At 44.4% G+C, this 25,446-nt stretch overlaps 1 protein-coding gene across 2 annotated transcripts in view; it reads right to left on the bottom strand.

The window, feature by feature from the left end:
* Window positions 1-25,337, bottom strand: part of PTH2 (parathyroid hormone 2) — a 32,121-nt gene extending 6,784 nt beyond the window's left edge. The window contains exons 1-3 of one of the 2 annotated variants that reach the window (XM_075328043.1): window positions 13,351-13,435; window positions 11,430-12,108; window positions 3,637-3,749 (exon numbers count right to left, since the gene is read on the bottom strand). In XM_075328043.1, coding sequence (XP_075184158.1) covers window positions 3,637-3,746 — 110 coding nt within the window. In that variant the 5' untranslated portion in view covers window positions 3,747-3,749; window positions 11,430-12,108; window positions 13,351-13,435. Of the gene's footprint in view, window positions 1-3,636; window positions 3,750-11,429; window positions 12,109-13,350; window positions 13,436-25,259 lie in introns of those variants that run through there. The other variant, XM_075328041.1, reaches the window with a different exon arrangement.
* Between the last annotated feature and the right edge of the window lie 109 nt (window positions 25,338-25,446).

The raw sequence follows: 25,446 nt of genomic DNA, 5'->3' as shown, positions 1-25,446 counted from the left end.
TGGCTCCTGCACACTGTAGCTGTAAAAAGCCCTGCTTTTTGCTGCTAGAACCGTTCTCGAACGTATCTAGAACTATCGAGCTTTTGCAAAAAGCTCGAGTTCTAGTTCGATCTCGAACAGCCCCCAAAATCACTCGAGCCTAGAACTGGAGAACCTCGAACCACGAACCGCGCTCAACCCTACAGAAGACATCAAGGTGCTTTAACAGAGTGAGATTGATTTTGTAGCCCCTTGTGGACACAAGATATTGATGTCCCAGGGATCAATGGGAGGGGGGCAAGGAGATCAAGGCCTTTTTAGAAGAGCGTGATGGTCACACATGTGGACAGGCTGGGAATTGTTCAACTTCAGCACTTAGATAATAAGAGTTACAGGATGTTAGCCAATGAAGGATACAACTTTTTGATAACGGATACAAGTGAAGATGCTAAATCATGTTTAAAAATGATATGGAGAGGGTTTTTTATGTTGCCTGATAACCCATGTAAAGGGAATATCAGAAGAAAATGATCTTTTTATTTATCAGGTCTTTGTCTTTGTGTCATTGTAATCTTGACTCTGATGATAATGAAACAACTGAAAAGACTTTGTGAAAGGACGAAGTATGAGTCTAAAAAGCCCCAGTGACCGGCGTGAAAAATACAAGGTTACTATTTTTTCTGAAACACCGCTCGAGCGTTTTTTTTTCAGGGTCAAGCGGGCGTTACACGCTACGATATCGCTAGCAATTGCTAGCGATGTCAAGTGCGATAGCACCCGCCCCCGTCGTGTGTGCGATATTGTGTGATCGCTGCCGTAGTGAACATTATCACTATGGCAGCGTCACACGCACATACCTGTGCAGCGACGTCGCTGTGACCGACGAACAATCCCTCCTTCAAGGGGGAGGTTCATGTGGCGTCACAGCAACGTCACTGCGGCGTCACTAAGCGGCCGGCCAATAGAAGCGGAGGGGCGGAGATGGGCGGGACATAACATCCCGCCCACCTCCTTCCTTCCGCATTGCCGGCGGCCGCAGGTAAGGAGATGTTCCTCGTTCCTGCAGTGTCACACATAGCGATATATGCTGCTGCAGAAACGATGAACAACATCGCTAATCAAATTTTGTTTCAGGACGATCTCTCCATGGGCAACGATTTTGACCACTTTTGCGATCGTTTAAGGTCGCTAAAAGGTGTCACACGCTGCGATGTCGCTAACGGCGCCAGATGTGCGTCACTAACACCGTGACCCCAACGATAATACCTTAATGATATCGTAGCGTGTAAAGCCCACTTCAGAGTTGCACTAAAATGTAAGCCCCTTACCCTTGTCATAGTCTCCCCTTCTAGTGTCTTCACCTTTTACCGATGTTGCTCTTGTCTCAAGGCGCCATCTTGTGACTGTAACTTCTGACTGTTCGGAAGTCAGAAGTTAAAGAGGTTATCCTCTACTTTTAAATAGGATAGGTCATCCATTTCTGATCAGTTGGGGTCCGACACCCTGCACCCTGCACCCCCACCGATCAACTGTTCTCAGTGTTGGCAGTGGCAGCAGGCAGCCAGAAATGCTCAGTTCTGGAGCTTCCCCATGTTCTGATAGTGGCCGCGGCCGGGTACTGTACATCCGCCTCCAATTCAAATCAATAGGGTTCGAATGTGCAGTACTTGGCCTCGACAGCTATTGTGACGCCCTGGACTAGCCAGGTAGCCACAGACATACCAACACACACACCCCCACCCTAGGCAGTTACAGCAGCCAAACACAAAACCCTTGTTGCCTCCCTCCAGGGTCTGATGTCCACACTAGGTGGGACAGAGCCAGGCGGTTGGCCCCACCCACCGAGGAGTTCACAGGCCTGGACGCGGGAAAAGTGTCAGATCAGTTCAGGAGGTGAAAGTGAGAGGAGTGAACACTTGGGTGTCTGGGTTGGAGCCCAGACACTGACAGCAAGGTTGGCAGACGGTGGTGGCCGTCTGCAGGAGTTAGTGGAACTCCGCAGAGCCGTAAGGACCGGGGTCGGGCGTCGGCCCGCCGGTACCGGACCGGGGAACGGAGTGAAGCTAAGCACACAGGCAGGGCCATCGGACCCCGACCAGGCTTGGAGCCGCCGTCAATAGTCAAATCCGAATGTGACAGGAACCCCAGGGGTTTCCCAACTACCAAGTCCCGATTGAAGGCAACCGTCCACCCAGAGAGGATATACAGCCACCGCCACAGGCTAGAGATCCAAGGGCCAGCGCCTGCGGGCAAAACGGGCTCCTACAGCACCTATATGCCGGGGAGCGGACTACCGGTGGGCAACCACAGGAGTCAGAACATTCTAAAAGGTGCAGGGAAAGACAGCCACCACCAGCCGTCCGGGGAGAGCACAACAACAACACTGCAGCCGGCTGCGGGACCCGTCCATCCGGCCGTTTTGGTTTACCATAGACTTTGTCAGTGATTGTCTGAGTGAGTACACCAGTGCCGTCAGGCACCACGCCGCGCTGTCCCTGCAACCCTGCACCCCAGCCATCCAGCCTCCCCGTTACACCATCAGGCCCCAGGATCATCAACCCCTGCCCACAGAGGGGATAACATCTCAGCTGCACCCTACCATCTCTCCTGGGATCCCCGTTACCAGCAGCGGTGGTGCCATTATCACCACGACCTGTGGGTGGCGTCACGAACAATCTCCCTAACCAAACCACCCCCTTTTCACTCACGGGTGAGGAGCGCTGCTCGAGTCCCCGGGTCCGGTCCACCGCTTGAGCCACCGAGCAGCAGCAGCAAAAGCCCCAGACCCGAGCGTGGCGAGCGCGTCCCCTCTGCCCGCGACACTATCAGAAGAGGTTACTCCTAAACTGAACATTTCGGCAACTGTCTCAGCCAGATTGGCGTGGATGTGGGGTGTCAGCACCCGGCCAATCAGACATTGATGACCTTTTGTAAGGATAGGCCATCAATGTAAGAGTAGTGGAAAACCTCTTTAAGTCACCAAGTCAATGCATCTCTATGAGAGACAGAATGAGGCCATAATGAGGCCAGAATGAGGCTGTCATAGACTTGTATTGAGTTGTGACCTCTGGAAGACTCCATGAAACATTAGAGTCACTGGCAAGTCACAAATTGCCGAAGCCTGAAGAGAATGGCGTCGGTAGCAGGTAAAGCCTCCAGAAGGTGAGTATAAGACAGGGGTCAGATGGAGTGGCACTTTAATTGTTTTTAAATGAATAAATTAAAATAAAAACAATTCCAAAATTTTAATAAATACATATTTCAATGGACTCATCAGAGAGGAAGAGGACTAAAACTTTAGTGCCACCTTTCGGAGGTAGCAATCCTAAACATCAATATTAACTTCAGATAAGAAGCCAAACCAAAAATGTATTTTGCAGACGTGTTTCTGGGTGTTTGCCCATCATCAGTGCACAGCAAGAGAAAACTGGTTTTGCTGGGTGAGCGGCCTCTGAAAGGGGGTCTAAGTGTTTAGAAAATAAAAACTTATACTGCTCCAGGTCTAAAATAATAAGATTATGTTGCCGGTCATTAATTTTATGACCACAATCGGCCTCTGACAACCTCTAGAAGTTGAGACAATTTGCATCCAAGTGTGAAAAACCTTTGGACAGAGTTGAATAAGAGCCAGATAGAAAGGAGAACATCAGTACATGCCTGACTGGGTTCCGAATGGTGGGTATTATGGTTGGTGAGGACAACACAATGCAGCATCCCAAAAGGACCGCGAACTGAAAAAAGTCGTGCCCAACAGCAATTCTTTCCATGCCCTGGTGAATATAGAAAAATATGTATTAATAATATGAATAATTAATTGTTCAATCCTAGTTACGTATTTTAGATACTTGTCTACAGTGTCCTTTATGTCAACAATATTGTTCAGGGTAACTTCAATGTTCCTTAGTGTTTGCTGAAGGGGACAACAAGGCTCCCAATGTTGTATTTAATCATATCCAACCTTTGGGAAACCATACGTGATCGACCACCACCAGACTTCCAAAGTAGCGATGAGCGATCCTGATCGGCAAAGATCAGAAAATGTTAAAATCGTACGATCTTTGGCCTGATCGGATCAAGATCGGACATCCGAACATTTTCTGCAAGAATCGGTAAATGTTTGGATGGCAAAAACCATCCTCTTCCTACCCATTACAGCTATGTCAAGTATTGGCATGGCTGTGATTGGCCACTGTGACAAAAGAAGCAAAAGGGTTAAAACAGTAAACACTTACCGAGTCTCCCTGTGGCTGCAGTGCTGCTTCTGGGACCAATAATTATCTTTCATACATATTCACTGCATTCCCCACCCACTGGCGTCTCTGATTGGCTGCAGTGTGACCGTGCCCTCACCCTCTCTGACAGAATTATGCTGCTGGTGTAAAATAACTAAATACATTAAACAAATGCCTTGCGGTTCCCCTATATATTGATACCAGCACAGATAAAGCATACGGCTACAGGCTGCAAGCCACAGCCATGTGCTTATCTTGGCTGTGTATCAAAATAAGAGGCTTTTTTCCCCCAATTATTTAAATAAATATTTTAAAAGAAACAGCATGTGGTCCCCCTCCATTTTGATACCAAGCCATGATAAAGCCGGCAGTTGGGGGCTGGTATTCTCAGGCTTGGGAGACTCATCGTTATTGGACCCCCCAGCCTAAAAATAGCAGCCTTCCAAATGCCCGGAAGTGTTGCATCCATTAGATGCAACAATCCTAGAACTTTACCCAGCTCTTTCTGATTGCCCTGGTGCAGTGTCAATCTGGGTAAGGGGTTAATGACAGGCCACATCTGCCACTAAGCTCTAGATTAGTAATGGGAGGTGTCTATGAAACCCCTCATTACTAATCTGTAAGTGAAAAGTAATAAACAAATACTCCAAAAATCCTTTTATTTGAAAAAAATACCAAAAAAACCCCACCTTCTGTCACCACTTTATTAAACCCCCCAAATCCCAGGTCCAAAGTAATCCACACAAGGTCCTTTGATGATTCTAGCTCTGCTACATCTGAAGGCACAGCACGTGACCATAGAACATGATAGTCCACTGTAGCTTCAGGCAGAGACTAAGCCGTGGCGATGAGTGGTGACATCACTCAGGTTAATTGCAGTCACAGTTGCAGGTTCCCACGGCCCTCTACCTGTGACCGCAGGTAACCTGACCTCAGGTGACCTTCTAAAGTTAGGTCATGGAGTTCATTGAGGTCTCCTAAGGTCAGGTTACCTGCGGTCACAGGTGGAAAACCGTGGGAACCTCCAGCTGTGATCGCAACTAACCTGAGTGATGTCACCGCTGATCGCTGCAGCTCAGTCTCTGCCTGAAGTTACAGCATGCAGTCACGTTCTATGGTTGCTTGCTGTGCCTTCAGATGTAGCAGAGCTAGAATCGTCGTGGGACCTCACAGTGTGAATTATGTCAGACCTGGGGGTTTTGGTGTTTAATAAATTGGTGAAAGAGGGGACTTTTTTAAATAAAGGATTTTTCTTTGTGTTTATTTCCTTTTTACTTACAGGCTTAGTGGGGGGAGTCTTATAGACGCCTACCAATCACTAATCCAGGGCTTAGTGGCAGCTCACAGCTGTCATTAACTTCTTATTACCCCAATTGCTACCGCACCAGGGCAGCCAGGTTGAGCCAGGTAAAGTGCTGGGATTGTCGCACATAATGGATGCGGCAATCCTGGGTGGCTGCAGGCTGCTATTTTTAGGCTGAGGGGGTGCCCAATAACCATGGGCCTCCCAAGCCTGAGAAGACCAGCCCACAGCTGTCGGGCTTTATCTTAGCTGGTTATTAAACATGGGGGGGGAACAGCATGCATTTTTTTAAAATCACTTATTTATTTATTTAAATAATTAAATAGAAAAATGCATGCAGTTCCTCTTATTTTGATACACAGCCATGATAAGCAGATGGCTGGGGGCTGCAGCCTGTAGCCATATGCTTTATTTGTGCTGGTATCAACACAGGGGGCCTACTACATTTTTATTTATTTATTTATCATCATCATAAGCACATAGACAGCGTGCGTGATTCCAACCAATCACAGACACTGTCTCAGAGGGTGGGTTGTGGTCCAACGGCAGCCAATCATAGACACCTGAGAAAGGGCAAAGCGGTGAATATGCATTAGTGATAATTGTCAGACCCGCAAGTTGCGCTGCAGCCACGAGGAGACTCTGTTAGTATGTACTGCTTTAACCCTTTTTTATTTTCTTTCTTTTACAGCCCTCCACACCATTTTACAACACATCACTTTTGCCTCCCATTGAATTTAATGGGTTCGGCTTGGATAGTCGATCCAATCAACGATCTCAGTCTCGGCGATCCAGAACCGATCTGATCCTTGCTTTGGCAGGATTGCTCAGGAGTTAATTTTATTTATTTATATATGTATGTAATTTTGGTCAGCATAGAAAAGGTTTGAATATTTGCAAATCACTTTATTAAAGGGAACCTATCAGGTGCAATATGCCCCCAGAACCATGAGCAGTTCTGGGTGCCTAATGCTAGTCCCTGCCTAACTTTCCCTGTATCTAGTAGCATAAATAAAGAGATCTTTAGATAAAGTATTTCTAAAGATCCTTTATGATATGCTAATGAGCGAGGGGACTAGTCACAAGGGCGTTAGTTCCTGTGCTCAAGCACGCCCACAGGGGTGTGCTACCATGCTATTCAATGACCATTGCCCAGCCTCTCAGACGCCGGCTTTAGGGTTAGTGCGCATGATCATTAGCCACCGTTCTTCAGGTTATGCGCACTATGAAGCTGTTTGTACGTGTCCTGGATTCATAGAGATCTAGTGCGCATGACCTGAAGTGCTGGGACTGCTAATCATGCACACTAATCTTAAGCTCGGCGTCTGAGAGGTGGTGACAATGGACACAGGTACACGCATCACCACTGGTGATATCGGGTAATGGGCATTGAATAGCATATTAGCACGTCCTTGTGGGCATGCTAACATCATGCTAAGAGGGTGGAATGAGCACAGGAACTAACACCCTTGTGACTAGTCCTTGCACTCATTAGCATATCATAAAGGATCTTTTGAAATACTTTTTCTATAGATCTCTTTATCTATACTAGTGTATACAGGGACGGTTAGGCAGGGATTAGCAATGTGCACTCAGAGCTGCTCATGGTTCTGGGTGCATATTGGACCTCACAGGTTCCCTTTAAGGTATTTATCTTTCTCTATATAAGTATATAGAGTATATCACAAAAGTGGGTATACCCCTTGGGACAACACTGAAGATATAACACTTTGATACAATGTACAGTATCAGTGTACAGCTTGTATAACAGTGTAAATTTGGTGTCCTCTAAATAACTCAACACAGCCATTAATGACTTAACTTCTGGCAACAAAAGTGAGTACACCCCTAAGGGAAAATGGCCAAATTATGCTCAAAGTGTCAATATTTTGTGTGGCATTCATTATTTTCTAGCATTGCCTTAACTTTCTTGAGTACAGAGCTTTACAGGAGCCACTGGATCCTCTTCTCTCCTCCATGTCGATATCACAGAGATGGTATCATGGAGCTGGTGGATATTAAAGACCTTGCACTACTCCACTTTTCATTTGAGGAGGCCCCACAGATGCTCCACAGGCTTTAGGTCTGGAGATGCTTGGCCAATCCAGCACCTTTACTCTCAGTTTCTTTAGCTAGGCAGTGGGGGTCTTGGATATGTGTTTGTGGTTATCATGTTGGAATACAAAGAAAGGGGATCATGCTCTGCTTCAGTGTGTCACAGAACATGTTAGTATTCATGTTTCCCTCAATGAACTGTAGCTCCCCACATCTGGCAGCACTCATGTAGCCCCAAACCATGACACTCCCACCACCATGCTTGATTGTAGGCAGGACACACTTGTCTTTGTCTTTATCAGCTGGTTGTCGCCACACACGCTTGACATTATCTGAACCAAATTAGTTTATCTTGGTCTCATCAGACCAAAGTTCATGGTTATACCACGTAATTAGTCTACTTGTCTTCAGAAAACTGTTTGCAAGCTTTTCTTGTGCATCATCTTTAGGAGAGGAGCAGTGACAGGCGGACCCACCCCCCATCCATATAACCTCTGAAGCAATGCTGGCACTCACAAGTCTATTTTGAAAAAACAATTTCTATTTATGACGTCAGCGTCATGCACTCAACTTCTTTGGTTGACCATGGTGAGGCCTGTTTTGAGTTGTTCTGTTAAACCGCTGTATGGTCTTGGCCACCGTGCTGCAGCTCAGTGTCAGGGTATTGACGATCTTCTTACTGCCTCGGCCATCTTTATGTAGAGCAACAATCCTCAGAGAATTCTTTGGCATGAGAAGCCATGTTGAACTTCCAGTGACCAGTATGAGAGAGTGTGTGAGCAATAACAGCAAATATAACACCCCTGCTCGACATTCACACCTGAGACCTTAATGAGTCACATGACACTGGGGAGGGGAAATGGCTAATTGGGCACAAATCGGCTGCTTTCACTTATGGGTGTATTCACTTTTGTTGCCAGCGGTTTAGACATTAATGGCTGTATATATATATATATATATATATATATATATATATATATATATTTTCCTTCACTGATATTAGAACATAATCAATTGGAGTACATATGATGGCAGTGATGAGTGAGATCAGCACCTCTGTCATTAACTCAGGGGAGGAGCTGCTATAGGAGAATGTTCTGATTGGCAGAAAGCTCAGAGGAGGAAACAAGAGCTGACCCATCACTACAACATTATTTTAAAAAATAAGCAAATTAAAGTTTTGTTACACTTTAAAAATCTTCCCAATCACCTTCTATTACATATTTAAACTTTTCTGATGTTGTGGATACATTTTAATCTTTTCAGGCTCTTGGGTCTTTCTGGTGGTTCTTAACCACTTTACAACCTATGACATACCGTTACGTCATAAGTCGTGTCGCTCCCTTTGATGTGGGTTGAGACTCTGAGCCTGCACCTTTCCTGGCACATGATGGCTGTTCTAATCAGCTGACATGTGCAGCTAACAGAAGCCAGGATTACCTTTTTGGTGGCCACAATGTTGCGATAAAATGCAATAAAAGGCGATCAAAATATCACATCTAGCCAAAAATAGTATAATTAAAAACGTCAGCTCAGGGCACAAATAAAGTCATCCCGGAGCCCCAGATTCCGAAAAATAGAATGTTATAAGTCTCAGAAAATAGTGACAAAAGCGTCATTTTTTGTGTGCCAAATTTCTGTTTTTTTTTAGTTTTTTTTACCAATTAAATATAAAAAACATACTTGTTTGGTATCTACGAACTCACACTGACCTGTTGAATCATAACGCCATGTCACTTTTACCATATAGTGAACATGATGAATGAAAAAATCAGAAAAACAATTGTGGAGTTGCATTTTTTTGCAATTTCATTGCACTTGGAATTTTTTTCCCGTTTTTCAGTACAATATATGGAAAAAATTATGGGGTTATTCAAAAGTACAACTCATCCCGCAAAAAACAAGCCCTCATATGGCAATATTGCCGGAAAAATCAAAAAAGTTATGGCTTTTAGAAAAAGGGGAGGAAAAAAAGGAAAATCGCCAGGTGCTGAAGGGGTTGAAAAATGCTCCTATAATAATCCAAGGCAGGGGGCAGTACAGAATTTCAGAACAGTTTAGAGCAGTGGTTCCCAAACTCCAGTCCTCATGACCCCCAACAGGTCATGTTTTCAGGATTTCCTTAATATAGCACAGGTGATGCCTTAATAATGATTCCATCACCTGTTCAATAGTAAGGAAATCCTGAAGACATGCCTTGTTGGGGGCCATGAGGACTGGGGGTTTGGGAAACACTGGTTTAGAGGTATAAGTCATACATGCAAAGTGATACAACTATCAGTGTAGAAAAAAAAAACCTTTCTCAAGTCAAGCATCTCATTTCAGCCCCATTCTGTAATATTTGTTAGTAAAGACATATTTTGGATCTAGCTATAGTTGATTTGCACAAAGTCTAATTTGGACCATTTCTAATACTTAGAAGATGGTGCATGTTACCATCTATTGAATGCCTGCTGGATTTATTGTTTGAAAATTAAACCAAAGGAACAAGGTTTGTATATAAGATGGGAAAGGTGCGTACATAGTTGTAAGTGATACATTTATTGATTGTATATTATACATTCTATACATTTCAGTTCAACTATTGATCCATTTTTAGGTCCATCAGTCAATCATCTCCTTTCATCGATAATTACAATTCTAAAAGTAACATCAGACTAGAAATATCTAAAGAACTAAAGTAAAGTAAATAAAGTTTATAAAAGTTTATAAAATCATAAACAAAAAATTCAAAAGAATTCAGTAACGACTAATAAATTAAGACTTAATTAGATAACTGTCAAGTCTATTCGCCCAAGTTGGAGCTGTAGAACTAAAATTAAGATGTAGGACTGACTTAGTAGTCACCATCGATCAATCCATCTCCCTTTATCGATAATTCTAAAAGTAACAGCAAACTACAAATATCTAAAGAACTAAAGTAAAGTAAATAAACTTTATAAAATAATAAACAAAACTTTCAAAAGAATTCAGTAATGACTAATAAATTATAACTAAATTAGGTGACTATCATATTTATTGCCCTAAGTTGGAGTTGAAAAACTTAAGATATCATAAAATTAAGAAGTAGAAATGACTTAGTAGTCATCATCAATCAATCCAATATATCTAATATTCTAAAGAATTAAATAAAAGTAAATAAACTTTATATAATTATAAACAAAAATTTCAAAAGAATTCAGTAACGACTAATAAACTAAAAATTAGGTGACTGTAAAGTCTATTGGCCCAACTTGGAGTTGAAAAACTAAGATATCTTAAAATTAAGTTGTAGGACTGACTTAGTAGTCATCATCAATCAATCAATCCAAAATATCTAATATTCTAAAGAACTAAATAAAAGTAAATAAACCTTATATAATAATAAACAGAACTTTAAAAATAATTCTGTAATGACTAATAAAATATAACTAAATTAGGTGACTATCAAGTCTATTGACCCAAGTTGGAGTTGAAAAACTTGAGATATCTTAAAATTTAGATGTAGGACTGACTTAGTAGTCACCATCAATCAATCCAATATATCTAATATTCTAAAGAACTAAATAAAAGTAAATTAGCTTTATAGAGTTATAAACAGAAGTTTAAAAATAATTCAGTAATGACTAATAAATTATAAACTAAATTAGGTGACTATCAAGTCTATTGACCCAAGTTGGAGTTGAAAAACTTAAGATATCTTAAAATTAAATTGTAGAAATAACTTAGTTCCTACATCTTAATTTTAAGATATCTTAACTTAAAATATTCTCATAGTTGGAGTTTAAGTTTTTCAACTCCAACTATGAGAACATTTTTCGGCCAATAGGCACGATAGCCACATTTGGTATTAGTAAGAAGATAATGGAGGTTATTATTACCTGGATCTCCAGTCAACCCGTTGTCTTGAGGGGATAGAAGTCCTGTGATGTTTTGCATATCCTCCAAGCTCTCTTCTCTTTTTATAGATATGTAAGTACAGTTATGAGATGACGTACTTTGCCTTTTTTTTTCTCTATATACAAAATTGACTGTGTCACCTCTGCTCATGGGTCTTCTTGATATTTCTTTAACAACGATGAAGATGCGCTCTGGTGTCGAGACATGGGGGAGGAGAACGTTCGAAAATAGTAGAAGTGACTTTATTTTTAGCATTTATTTCTCAAGAGATTACATTCACACCAGTAAAGGGGGTAACTCGGACGCTTTAATGAATCGAATAATGACATGCAAAAATTAGGTGAGTGTTTTTTGCAGAGGCAAAAGGAGAGAGACTTGTGTCAGGGAAAAATCCAATATTGCTCATTTTAATTCAAAGTCAGCAGAAATGACGGACCTCTCGCCTAACCCCCATTCCTTCTTCTCTCTTCCTGTTGTCTTGTACTTAATTTTCGATATCAAAATGTTCAGGAAACCCTCTGACCTATAGAGTTGAGGTTAAGGGTGACCTTGTTAAAAATTGTAACGGTGAAGGGCTAATTGTTTACAGAATGAGAGCCCTCGTTTGCTTGTTAAGTGCGAGCGGCTCGCGGACCAGACGTGAGTCACCGGCCTCTCCAGCTAAAAAGACAGATGATAGCAACATAGGAAATATTATATTCCGAATGGATCATTAGTGAATCAAAGTTGGAGAATAATGAAGTTGTGTTGTATCATAATAAAGTTTTTTTTTTACTAATATTTGGCATTTATATCAAGTCCTGCAATGCCAAGACCCCTTATAGAATCACATATTAATATTGCAATTTGTATATACTGAAGGTATTTACTACAGAAATGACCTATGATTTTTATAATTCCACCACATTTCCTTCTTGGTGTTGCAATATAAGTGTTAGGCCGGTGTCACACATCCGGCATTTCTCCACTTTGTCGGATCCGGCGCGCTCCCGTACAGTATATAAAGTACAATGGCCGCGCAACAAGCTCCGGTCACATGCTGCCATGTGACCGGAGCATGTGACCAGGAAGTTGCAGCCCGGCGATTGTAATGTAAACACTGTACGGGAGCACGCCGGATCCGATAAAATGGACAAAAGCCGGATGAGTGAAACCGGCCTTAGAGTTGAAAAATTAATTTTCAATTTTTCTGCACAACCTACATCAGATTTTCACACAAATTCTAAAACTAAATAACAAGTGTTAAATCAAACAAAAGAGTAACAAAATATTAGACTTTGTCTTTTTTATTAAAGGGAGCCGGTCACCTACTCACCTGTGGGGCAGTCCGATCCAGTTCGGTCAGATGGGCGTTGCTGATATGGACCCGGCGCTTCCTCTATCCTTGCAATCCCCATCCTCCTCCTCCTATGTCATCCACACAGTGTCCTCTGTTGCACTCCTGCGCATGCGTACTTCTCTCTGCCATGCTGAGGGCAGAGTAAAGTTATGTAATGCACAAGTGCAGGGAAAGGTCCAAGAATGCCCGTACATGCGCACTACAATACTTTGCTCTGTCGTCAGCATGGCAGAGAGAAGTGCGCGTGCACATGAGCGCAAAGGAGGACACTGTGTGGATGACATAGGATGTGTCATTCACACAAAGCAAGTAGGAGGGTGTTGATCACAAAGATAAAGGAGGCATCAAACCGAAACAAGTGACACCCATCACCACAGGTGAGTAGGTAACAGGTTCCCTTTAAGGAAAATCATTCAGTGTAACATGTGTTTGAGATTCAAAAGTAAGTGAACCTTTGTTTTCAGAATATGGTGTGACCTCCTAGTGTAGCAGTAACTAACGCCCATTACGGCGTACCCGCACTGTCCTGGCCCCATCCGTAGTGGGGATGTTGGTTTCCTCACCTGTCCGGACGTCCTGTGGTGGCTGTTCCATCCCCAATGCATGATGGTGTCTCCTGGAGTTTCTGTGCACCTTGGAAGCTTCCCAAAGGGTGTGCACACGGTCACGCCTCTTTTCTTAAAGGGCCATCGTCCCTTCACCTGGAAGTGCGTCTCAGGTCAGTGAGAGGCTACAGGTATTTAAAGTACTTCCTCTCTCTAGGAAGTGCCTTGGCAATAAGTTAGTTACATTGCTAGTTGTCAATTCCATTAATGCGGCTGCAGATATTGTGCTGTTTGCTGATGCTGACATTGGTTTATACTTCAGTGTTGTGCCATCTTGCTGATCTGCTGCTGATGCTACCATCCTCGCCGGCCGGATTACACAGTACCTCTGCAAGTATCCACACCAGTCGCTGCTGCTGTATTCATCATCCTTCCATCCATCCCAGACAGATCCGTTACCCCTCCTGCTGCTGCCGCTTCTACCTAAAGACTGTACTGTGTCCATGGCGCCAGCTGCCAGGGTACTGCTGATCCCCTGCGGCTGCCCTCTACTTGCAGCTTACTAGCGCATGTACCTGCTTTCACCTACGGTAGTAGTAGTGAACACTCGGCAGACGGTCCAGTTTGCTCCCCGAGGCAAGTGAACGAACCTTCGGTCCAGTGGACCCACTTATGCAGTGCTCATCCCGCAAGAACAACAGTAATGTTTTCAGTAATTGGTGATTAGTAGGGATACCTCAAATATTCGGCTTTGCGAATATTTGCCGAATAGGTCGGCGCTATTCGACTATTCGCAAATATTCGATGCGCAATGTTTGTCTATGGGAAACCTGAAGAACAACTATTCTGAACTATTCGGGCTTCCCATAGACTTACATTGCACATCAAATATTCGCATAGTGGCGACCTATTCGTCGGATATTTGCGAAGCCGAATATTTGAGGTATTCGATCATCCCTAGTGATTAGTCCTCTTTATTAGCTTGGAGGAATTTTAGCTCATGCCTCCCGGCAAAACAGCTTCACCTCTGTAATGTTTGTAGCTTTTCTCCCATGAGCTGCTCATTTCAGGTCCATCCACATTATTTGTATAGGATTAAGGTCAGGACTTTGACTAAGTTATTCCAATTTGTTTAACTTTATTCTTCCTTTTTCACTGTTTTATAGAACTGTCAAGATTCCTCTGCTCAGTGATCAGGGCAGCTGAGTTGGGTGAGTGACAGCTGAGTCATCCAACTTGGAGCTGGGGCGTGCTGTGCTGTCAGTGTTTGAAGTGACAATTCAGTTCTCCAATTTCACACAGTGAGGTGCTGGGTTTCTTCAGAGGTTTCCTGTAATTGCCCAGCTATTTAGCTGAGCAGTAAGTCCCAGAGCACTGCCAATGTTAATCTTCTGCTCAGTTGTGTTAGTTGTCTTCTTGTATCTACGCTCTGGGAATTGATCTTTTGCTGCCTGACCATTGACTTTGTTTGACCATTCTTTTGCCTTGTCCCTCTGCTCTGATCCACTACCCTCCAGGTATTCAGACTGTGACCTATTTATGCCTCTTCCTATCCCCTTAATCTTGACATGATCTCCTGTTACCTGACAGACAAGAAAGGACAAGCAGGGGCGGGAATAACTAGCAAAACCTGACCCACCTCTTAGATATTCTGCAGCTGCTATCAATCAAGTAACAGTGCATTTCACGAACTTTACCGGCCTATATTTCAGAAAGTATACATCTGATCTCACAATTAAAGGTATGTATAGAATCAGCATGGTAGTGCCAGTATAGCACTGGCTTTAGTTTATATAGGAAAATATTGGTGGTTTATCCTCTTTAAGCACAAACCAGTGTTGTATTTGCTCTGTGTATTTCTCATTTGCCTTTGTGGCGTCCCTGACCTGGTCAGGCACCACTGAGTACTGCACCCATGCTGGGGCACTACTTTCAGGTAATCCTAAAGGCTGGAATAGGGTGTGTACGCACAGACACATAGCAACCAGGTATCCCACACCTTGAGAGGGGACCCTTGGGCAGACCCAAGAGGGGGCTTGCCTCCACATTTCATCAAGGGGTGTAGTGGAGGGGCTGGAAGCTAAAGCTGCAGAGGCTGTCAGGAAAGAAGGGGAGCGCGCCAGTCTGTTAGTGGAACGCAGCAGTTGCTAAGAGACGCAGGCAGGTGAGCACACGCTAGTCAGACCCTGCACGTGGAGTAGCCGTTAGCGGGGGAGAACGGTTGCCAGTGAGTCAGAAAGACACTGAGGGAGTCAGTCAGTCGAGTATGGGGCCTCTGGTGACTAAGCATGCACGAGGAACAGGTCCCTAGAGTAGACGTCCATTTATTGATCTGCTAAATCTGTCGATGAGGGGAACTACAAGTCCCTCACCAACCATCTAGAGTCCGAGCCTCAGCAGCAACGAGGGGGCCCATAAGAGGGATCGAGCCTGGAGCCATCTCACTTGTTCCACGCTGCCAGCAAACGGGCCAAAAAGGGGAGAAAAGGCAGTAGCGACTTCCCTGGATGAATCCCACGGTACTTCAAGTCAGGGGTTATCCAAAACAAGAAGTGCTAGGGAGGCAAGTTAATGGGTACCCTTAGACCGGCCTAAAGGATACCTGGTTTCTCCTGGTTTAATCTCAGCATCGCCCGGGCACCTCACAAAACATCTAAAAGTGAGTAAAGATCAGATGCAAGACATTTTAGACTGAGACTGAGTTATTCTGGGACCTGTTGTTCTACACACCCAAGCCCCTGGGGCCAGCATCACTCATGGGAGGCCACACCATCCGATTGCAGACTCCATCAGCCCCAGACGCTCATTAGAACTGAAGTGGCGGTCACCCATATCCCTGACCGCAAACCGTGAGTGGCGTCACTACTCATATTCATACAAAACCGACATACCTGTGGCCAGAAATACCAAAGTGAAGACCCCGTGGCTTCCCTGAAGGTGGAGTGATGTCCCTGAGGCGACTACTGCAGGTGGGCTTCCCACCTTCACACACCTTTCTTCTGTTTTCTGTTAGGTTTGTAGGAGGTTACTTTTGCCTGCATCTATTATTTCTCCTTTTTTCACTTGTGTACCTGCTTTATGTTTGCTCACCTTGGATTACCCTTTACTTCGGCAAACTTTCTCTATATGGTTAGTTGTGCATAGTAGCCTCCCCTTTGGTTCCTCGCAAGGTATGAGAAACAGCTTGATGGCCTTTAAGGGAGCTGTGGTTTCTAGGTGTGCAGGTAGGGACATTCTAGTCTGTACAGGAACCAGTAGGGTGTGAATGCGGCTGCAGTGGCATAAGCTTTTTTTCTACCTTTACCCATGTGCTAGTTTGGTACATGTATAATATCAGTGCCTCTAGTGAGTGGTGCGGGCTTTCATGTACTGTACAAGGGACTGGAATAGCATTTCTGGCATTCACAACACCAGCATTTTTGCCGAATTTGCCTAGCGGATATGAAAATGCAATAATCCACCCTGGTTCCACAAAACTCAACCTTTTTTGGCTCATTCTGGTGAAAAAAAGACCAAAAGTTGAGAAATTGCAACTTTTCAAAGCATTTACATCAGTTTTCTGAATCGTCACCAATGTCCAAAGATCTCTATGTGTAACAAGATTACCTCTAATTTAGGAGGGGTAATATATGTGTGTAGCACCTAGGGATATGGGGTACTAGGTTCCGGGCAGTGTACGTCTTGGGAATGTCACGATGGTGACCGTTACCCAGTTCCGTGCCCTGGGCCCTTTTTGTAATGGGGATATTTACAGGGGATGGTTTAATAAAGTTTATTCGTGACGCCACTTGCGATGTTGCAGCTAAGTGTAGGGAGCCGCCGCTGCAAAATGTCTCTACTGGGGCTGGTGGTATTGGCAGCTAGAATGGTAGTCCCTCCGCAAGTAGAATTTTGCCCCAGTGCATGTATGGTGCAGTGGGCATCGGAAGAAGGTAGTCCACATAGGTATTCAGTGCAACTGGTTTACTTCATTTCTTGAGATGGTAACAGGTGGCCCGAGAACGGTTGATTTCTCCAGGTCCCCTTCGTCCTAGTGCCAGTCTGGTTTTCTGGTACCTTCTTCCCCTGCACCTGTCTCTGGTAAGTGGGTCCCCGTGGTATAGAACACTGGGGGTCCCCGTTCTGTGGTTTGTCCACTTCTGTCCATGTGATGGTATCGTGAACCCTGTGGGGTTGGAGTCTCTAGTCCTGTCCCCGGTTCTCCCTTTGCTACTGAGTCTTCGGATTCTTTAGGGTCAGCAAAGTCCTTGATGGTCCCCTTTGCTGTACAGGTGTTAACAGGTCGGCTTGATGCTCTTTCCTATCCTAGGGTCCTTTACCCCGTCCGTGCGTAGTTCCGGGAGTACTCCACCGTACTCCACCAGCAACCACTTCTCCTGGGAATCAGGTCACCGTTAACCCGAGTCAGGATGTCCATTCGCTTCCACCTTCACACTCCTGCTGTCTGACACTTTCAGCAGTCACCGCAGTTCTGACTACTGTCTTCCCGACTACTCTCCACAGTCTGCCCCTCCCACCTGGTCAACTAGTGGACTGAAGTGGCTCCACCTCTAGGCGGCCATACATTGGTCCCACCCTAGCTACAGTTAGGTCCAGAAATATTTGGACAGTGACACAATTTTCGCGAGTTGGGCTCTGCATGCCACCACATTGGATTTGAAATGAAATCTCTACAACAGAATTCAAGTGCAGATTGTAACTTTTAATTTGAAGGTTTGAACAAAAATATCTGATAGGAATTGTACACATTTCTTTACAAACACTCCACATTTTAGGAGGTCAAAAGTAATTGGACAAATAAACCAAACCCAAACAAAATATTTTTATTTTCAATATTTTGTTGCGAATCCTTTGGAGGCAATCACTGCCTTAAGTCTGGAACCCATGGACATCACCAAACGCTGGGTTTCCTCCTTCTTAATGCTTTGCCAGGCCTTTACAGCCGCAGCCTTCAGGTCTTGCTTGTTTGTGGGTCTTTCCGTCTTAAGTCTGGATTTGAGCAAGTGAAATGCATGCTCAATTGGGTTAAGATCTGGTGATTGACTTGGCCATTGCAGAATGTTCCACTTTTTTGCACTCATGAACTCCTGGGTAGCTTTGGCTGTATGCTTGGGGTCATTGTCCATCTGTACTATGAAGCACCGTCCGATCAACTTTGCGGCATTTGGCTGAATCTGGGGTGAAAGTATATCCCGGTACACTTCAGAATTCATCCGGCTACTCTTGTCTGCTGTTATGTCATCAATAAACACAAGTGACCCAGTGCCATTGAAAGCCATGCATGCCCATGCCATCACGTTGCCTCCACCATGTTTTACAGAGGATGTGGTGTGCCTTGGATCATGTGCCGTTCCCTTTCTTCTGCAAACTTTTTTCTTCCCATCATTCTGGTACAGGTTGATCTTTGTCTCATCTGTCCATAGAATACTTTTCCAGAACTGAGCTGGCTTCATGAGGTGTTTTTCAGCAAATTTAACTCCGGCCTGTCTATTTTTGGAATTAATGAATGGTTTGCATCTAGATGTGAACCCTTTGTATTTACTTTCATGGAGTCCTCTCTTTACAGTTGACTTAGAGACAGATACACCTACTTCACTGAGAGTGTTCTGGACTTCAGTTGATGTTGTGAACGGGTTCTTCTTCACCAAAGAAAGTATGCGGCAATCATCCACCACTCTTGTCATTCGTGGACGCCCAGGCCTTTTTGAGTTCCCAAGCTCACCAGTCAATTCCTTTTTTCTCAGAATGTACCCGACTGTTGATTTTGCTACTCCAAGCATGTCTGCTATCTCTCTGATGGATTTTTTCTTTTTTTTCAGCCTCAGGATGTTCTACTTCACCTCAATTGAGAGTTCCTTAGACCGCATGTTGTCTGGTCACAGCAACAGCTTCCAAATGCAAAACCACACACCTGTAATCAACCCCAGACCTTTTAACTACTTCATTGATTACAGGTTAACGAGGGAGACGCCTTCAGAGTTAATTGCAGCCCTTAGAGTCCCTTGTCCAATTACTTTTGGTCCCTTTAAAAAGAGGAGGCTATGCATTACAGAGCTATGATTCCTAAACCCTTTCTCCGATTTGGATGTGAAAACTCTCATATTGCAGCTGGGAGTGTGCACTTTCAGCCCATATTATATATATAATTGTATTTCTGAACATGTTTTTGTAAACAGCTAAAATAACAAAACTTGTGTCACTGTCCAAATATTTCTGGCCCTGACTGTAAGTACCATTGTGTGGGGGAATGTTGGGGAAACTGGGATTACCTGGGTTTTTGGTGTTACCGACACTAGGGTTCTGGGTCCCTAAGGGGCTAGGCCCTGCATCCTTGTGGGGATGCAGAACCTTGTAGCACCCTGATGGCTTCAGGGGCGCTACATGTGTATTTCTAGATATAAGAATATGGGGAAAACAGAAAAGAAATCCAATAAAATGTTGCTAGATTTTAACAAAAAGTCTTCCTTTATGGTTTGCTTTTTTTCTTTACTTGACTGTTTATGGTAAACTACGTAAAATCCTTTTACATTTCGATGGTCTCTTCAAACCTAATTAGATTTTTTTCATTCGGTGGATCCGCGCTTGGTCCTGGCGACTCCACCTTCATTCTATTAATGACAACAATAATACTTATGTTCCAGAGTTGTGACCTCCAGCCCCTGTTCTGTTCTTACATCTCATGGGCGATTTAGTGTCTTATCTGCGGCATGGAAGGTGTAACCGTAGACTCTAGAAACAAACACTTGGCTCCTATCTAGTCTTTAGCAGTAATAATGGCTCAGAGAAGAAGAAAATCAAAGCAACAAAAGCAAATTAACACCTTAATAACACATTATGGGATGAAGTTAGTACGTTTGTTTAGCTTACTCCATTTAATATTATGCACAGATTATATAGTTTTGTATTTTTTAAGCATAAAATTAGAGTAAAAGATCTTTTTTGATAAGAATTAGTGACATATCATTTGCAATTTTGGCAACATTCAATAATATTAGAGGCAATTGCATGCCATAATTTATAAGGTTTTGGATAGAGATTGTCCTTTTATCTTTCTGCTTTGTGTATTGGGCCTAGTCAATAATATTTTTTACATACTCTTGGACCACCCAGAGAGTATACTGTAAATGTATAGACAATCTGCATTATACTCTGTAGTGACATTCTAAAATGCTACTGCATAGCATAAGAGCTACAGAACATAATGCAGCTCTGGGAGCAGGAAATCAGCTGTCAGACACAGCCAGACTCCCCATTGAGTAGGCAGACAAGGTGTAACACTCAACCCCGGGGATGGTGAAGCGGCAAATGGAAGTGGACCCACTTGACCACAGGGGTATCCCGGGCCTACCCTCCTGTGGGGTAAAGTTCAGAACTGTGGCAGCTTACCACCAGGACAGGAGTAGACACAGGAGCAGACAGGATAGAGTCTCAGGTGCAGGCAGGGACCACCAGGGTGGCTCGAGGCAGACAGCACACGCAGGACGAACAGGCAGAGTCCCTAGCACCAGTAGGGCAGCATGGACAGGCAAAGTCATAAGCAAGGCAAATGGCATGGCCAGGACGGGAAGGCAGAGTCTCTAGCACCAACAAGACAGGACGGACAGGGAGCAGGTACGAGCAGAAAAGAACTGGAACCAGGTGCCTACAGGCAGGATGGGCTGGTAGCCAGGTACAGGCAGGACAGGACTGGAACCGGGTGCTAATAGGCAGGACAGGCTGGTAGCCAGGTACGGGTAGGACAGGACTGGAACCAGGTGCCAACAGGCAGGACAGGCTAGGACCAGGTACAGGCAAGGACAAGATGGGACCAGACAGGATGGGATGGGACGGACAGGGTCAGGATGGGACGTATGACCTGACAACTGACTAGACAGAACTCAACTGACTAGGAACAGATGGTGTTGAGCAGGCAACTCCCCTAGTGGGAGCTTGCCTTAAATACCCAGTGCCTCTCAGTGATAGGCTGAGAGGCACTTCCTTTAAGAGAGGGGCAGTGGCACGCAGGCACTTCCTAGAAGCACTCCCGGAGGTTTTGTGATGCACGCACAGACTCCAGGAGGCGGGAGGAGGAGGAACCAAGTGGAGGAGCAAGCAGGAATGCTGGGCACATGGTATAAGTGGGCCGCGCCAGTGAGTGACAGCATGTCCTTGCAGAAGGGGAGAGGCAAGAACACAGCATTACACAAGGTTTATTAACACATCTGCCTTACTGCTCACTGTATACACAATGCTCAACAAGTGCTTTATATACTGATTAGGCCCCTTTCACACATTCCTGTCTCGGTAGGTGTGATGTTCATTTTCACACGTATTGGAGACACGTTCACACGCATACTAATTAAAGTCAAAAAGGACCTTTACTTTGTGTCCCTATGATTCTCTCTTTGCACATCTTTTACTCATAAAAAAACATTAATTTCAGTGTCATGGGTTTTTTCTAGTACCTGTCACATGGATGTCATACACATGCAGACCAACAAAATGGAGACAGTTGCACACTGCAGTGCTAAGATATGTGACACAATGAATATAGGAATATCGACATGCTTTACTGCTATGAAAAAACATGTAAAAATTGAGATACTTAGCACACAAAAATGGCCAGTTTTATGTGAGCCCAACAGCCAATGGAATGATGGATAGTAACAAAAAGGAGACAGTTGCACTCTGTAGTGCTAAGATATGTGTAACAATGAATATAAGACTATAGACATGCATTACTGCTATGAAAAAACATGAAAAAATTGAGATACTCAGCACACAAAGTTGGCCAGATTTTATGTGAGCCCAACAGCCAGCGGCAAGGAGACCTAATTTTTGTTGGGTCTTTATCAAGCCAATGCTTCTGTTTGGATTGGAAAAACCCTACAATTTATGGCAGACAGGAACCTGCAAATGGAGAATTGAAATTGCCTGAGGCTGAAGAGCACTAGTGCTCAATCACAAGGCATAACCCTATCATCTTAAAAAAAAGACTGATGGCATTGGTTTGATAGGGACTCAACAAAAATGGGGTCTCCTTCCTGTTGGCTGTTGGGCTCATATACAATCTGGCCATTTTTGTGTGCTACGTATCTCAATTTTTACATGTTTTCCATAGCAGTAATGCATGTATATATTCCCATATTCATTGTTCCACATATCTTAGCGCTACAGAGTGCATCTGTCTCCTTTTTGTTACTATGTATTATATTCAGTTTGCACAGATACACGCTCACACCGACGGCCCACAGATAGCACATGGAAGACACATGGATGGCCATCGGATGGTCAAAACGTGTGAAGGGGGCTTTACTGAGATAGGAGATGACAGTTAAGGCAGAGACAGACATCCTGCTGCAAATTCTCTTCTCCATATAACTTTATGAGCACCAACTGTCATCTCCTATCTCAGTAATGGGAAACTATGTAATCACTGAAGATGGACGTTATCCGTGAATTTTGAATGTTGAGAATGAAAGAATATTCCAAGAGGAGAAAGAAGTATTTTACAAAGATCTGTATTTTCACGTATGTCATTGATTTATGTAGAAGGACAAAACAAAATATTAAAGTGACCGTTACTCCTTTAATATACCATAAATAAAAAGAATTAAAAAAATTAAAAAAATAATAATTTACCGTTTCAAAATGCAAACTTCACTTTCTAGCACTTTTTTATGGGGCAGTTCATAGTAAAGTACAATCGAATCCCAAATATCAGGGTCTATTTTTCGCAATGATCTAATGGTAGGTGACAATTGAGGGCCTTAAATTTAGGCATAAATAGGAATAATCTGTAGGGCAATGGTGCAGCGGGAGGATTAGCGGCTAATTACAGAGGGATATTTGTTTTCTATCGTAGCTTGTTAGTTACTGTGGGTTATTGCTTTCTTTATTAGGAAATCTAACATTTCACGCTGTCCTCGGCCTATTTATGGCACATTATTTATAGCCGTGTAGATCAACCAAGCCTAAAATAAACTAAATATACAGGATATTCTTTCAGGATCCTTACACTTGAGTGTCATTGATCAGTTGAGGGTCTGCTGCGGATCATGTCAAATGTAGAGGTCATCGGTGGGACATCTCTGGAGCGTGGAAGGTTCATCTCATATGTCTAGGAAAGAATCACTAATCACTGTCCTTCTTTCCTGTAATGAGTATCTGGGTGCTCCTTATCAGCTGCTGGGGAACTACAATTACCAGCATGCCAATGATGGCCATGATGATGAGCTTTTTGACAGCTGTGAAGCTAGGACTGTAATTCCACTAATCTCTGATGAGTGATGATACATTTGCTGGTTCATCAGTCTTGCAAAAGCAAGCCAGCTGATAAGAAGTGTGTAAAAGGGGGGGTGAAGTGGTCCAAAATTCAGGCCAGGACTGCACAGAAAACCGCAGACAGGTCAGAGGAAAGACACAATGGAAGCAACTGTGATGGAAAAGTTGGTTGAGACCTGCAACTAAATGTCACACTAGGTACGGGGAAGTACCAAGTGAACGGCGAAAGGGAAGGGAAACCCTGTGTCTAGGGAGAGGGAAGATGGTGACCCCTGACCAAACCTACTGCTGGTCCCTGGGGTCCCTCACCTCCCTAGATAGGTTCCACACCTATGTGCCGAGCCTGATACCTGACCCTAGGTATCCCTAGTGCTGGTCCCTGGGGTCCCTCACACCCTAGATAGGTTCCACACCTATGTGCCGAGCCTGATACCTGACCCTAGGTATCGCTAGTGCTGGTCCCTGGGGTCCCTCACACCCTAGATAGGTTCCACACCTATGTGCCGAGCCTGATACCTGACCCTAGGTATCGCTAGTGCTGGTCCCTGGGGTCCCTCACCACCCTAGATAGGTTCCACACTTATGTGCCAAGCCGGATACCTAACCCTAGATATCCCTACTGCTGGTCCTTGGGGTCCCGCACCACCCTAGATAGGTTCTGCACCTATGCACCAAGCTGGATTCCTGATCCTAGGTATTACTAGTACTGGACCCTAAATAGGGAATGGATGGGATGAGCTCTTCATCAACCTTACTAAACAACTATAGATGACACAAGGAGGACACACAGGGGGAAAATGCATGAACTACTTATCCACAGAAGACTCAGGTAGAAGATCAGCAAAGTTTTCAGCAGACAGAGGAGTAAAAGCCTCCTGCTTGCAACAAAGCCTTGAATGAACTGAAAAATATCACCAGCACCAGTCCAAGGGAGGAAGTGGTATTAAGCACCAAGAGAATACTGATGATAAGCAGCTGGGTGGAAGGCGAGCTCCTGCTGGGTCCAAAAGGGCGAGAGATGAATCCAGCAGGAAAGTTATCTAGTGTAATGCATACTGGCAATAGGAACAATAGAAAGTCAGGGAGCATTATGCGCAGCCAAACGTTGTGACCTTCTATGGCCAGAAACCACATGACTGTCTGTCACCGTGACAATGAAAAGCTAAAAGGTGGACTTCCTGTTCCGGCGCTGAGGATGTAGGACGTGTGGTGAGGAGCTCCTGCACCTTCAAGAGATCATACTAAGAATCAGGGACAGATCTGTGCCCATCCAACAACCCAAAGACACAGCTGCTGGTGGATAGCTGCCTCTGCAAGAGACTCCCTGAGAAAAAGCTGGGTGAGAGACAGATTGAAGGTCTGGCAGACGCACTGCACTGGGGTAGAGACCGGAGGATCCCCTGACCCAGGACCCCTGCTGTGGACACTGCCGCTGATATCCCTCGCTCTGGCCAGATTATAGTGAGGAAGACCGAACACAGCAGTGCTGGGCTGGAGCCTGCCATTAAGAGCTGAGGCCAGGGACAGAGACTGGATCAGGGGTAGGTCGGGGTGGTCCACGCCCCCCCCCTCCCCTCCTTGGGTACCACGGATCACTGAACTGCTGGTTGAGGTCCCCACTGGTGTCCCTCTGCCCCCTAGACTGTGCTAAGTAGTGCCCTCACCTGTGCTGAAGAGAGAGGACTGCTGGAGGGCAGAGAAAGATGCATGCTGAGCACTGACACAGGCTGGCGAGAGATTTCTCGGCGGGAAACCTCCAATTTTTTTTTTATTTTTTTTTTTCTCTTTGAAAACTGCCCGACTGCTGGATCCCCGGAAGCAGGAAGTGAGACATCTAGTGGGTGAAACAAT

This window comes from Anomaloglossus baeobatrachus, chromosome 11, assembly GCF_048569485.1.
Source record: "Anomaloglossus baeobatrachus isolate aAnoBae1 chromosome 11, aAnoBae1.hap1, whole genome shotgun sequence".
NCBI lineage: Eukaryota > Metazoa > Chordata > Amphibia > Anura > Aromobatidae > Anomaloglossus > Anomaloglossus baeobatrachus.
Note: the sequence above shows the minus strand (reverse complement) of the source record. Positions and strands in the feature narration are given on the sequence as shown.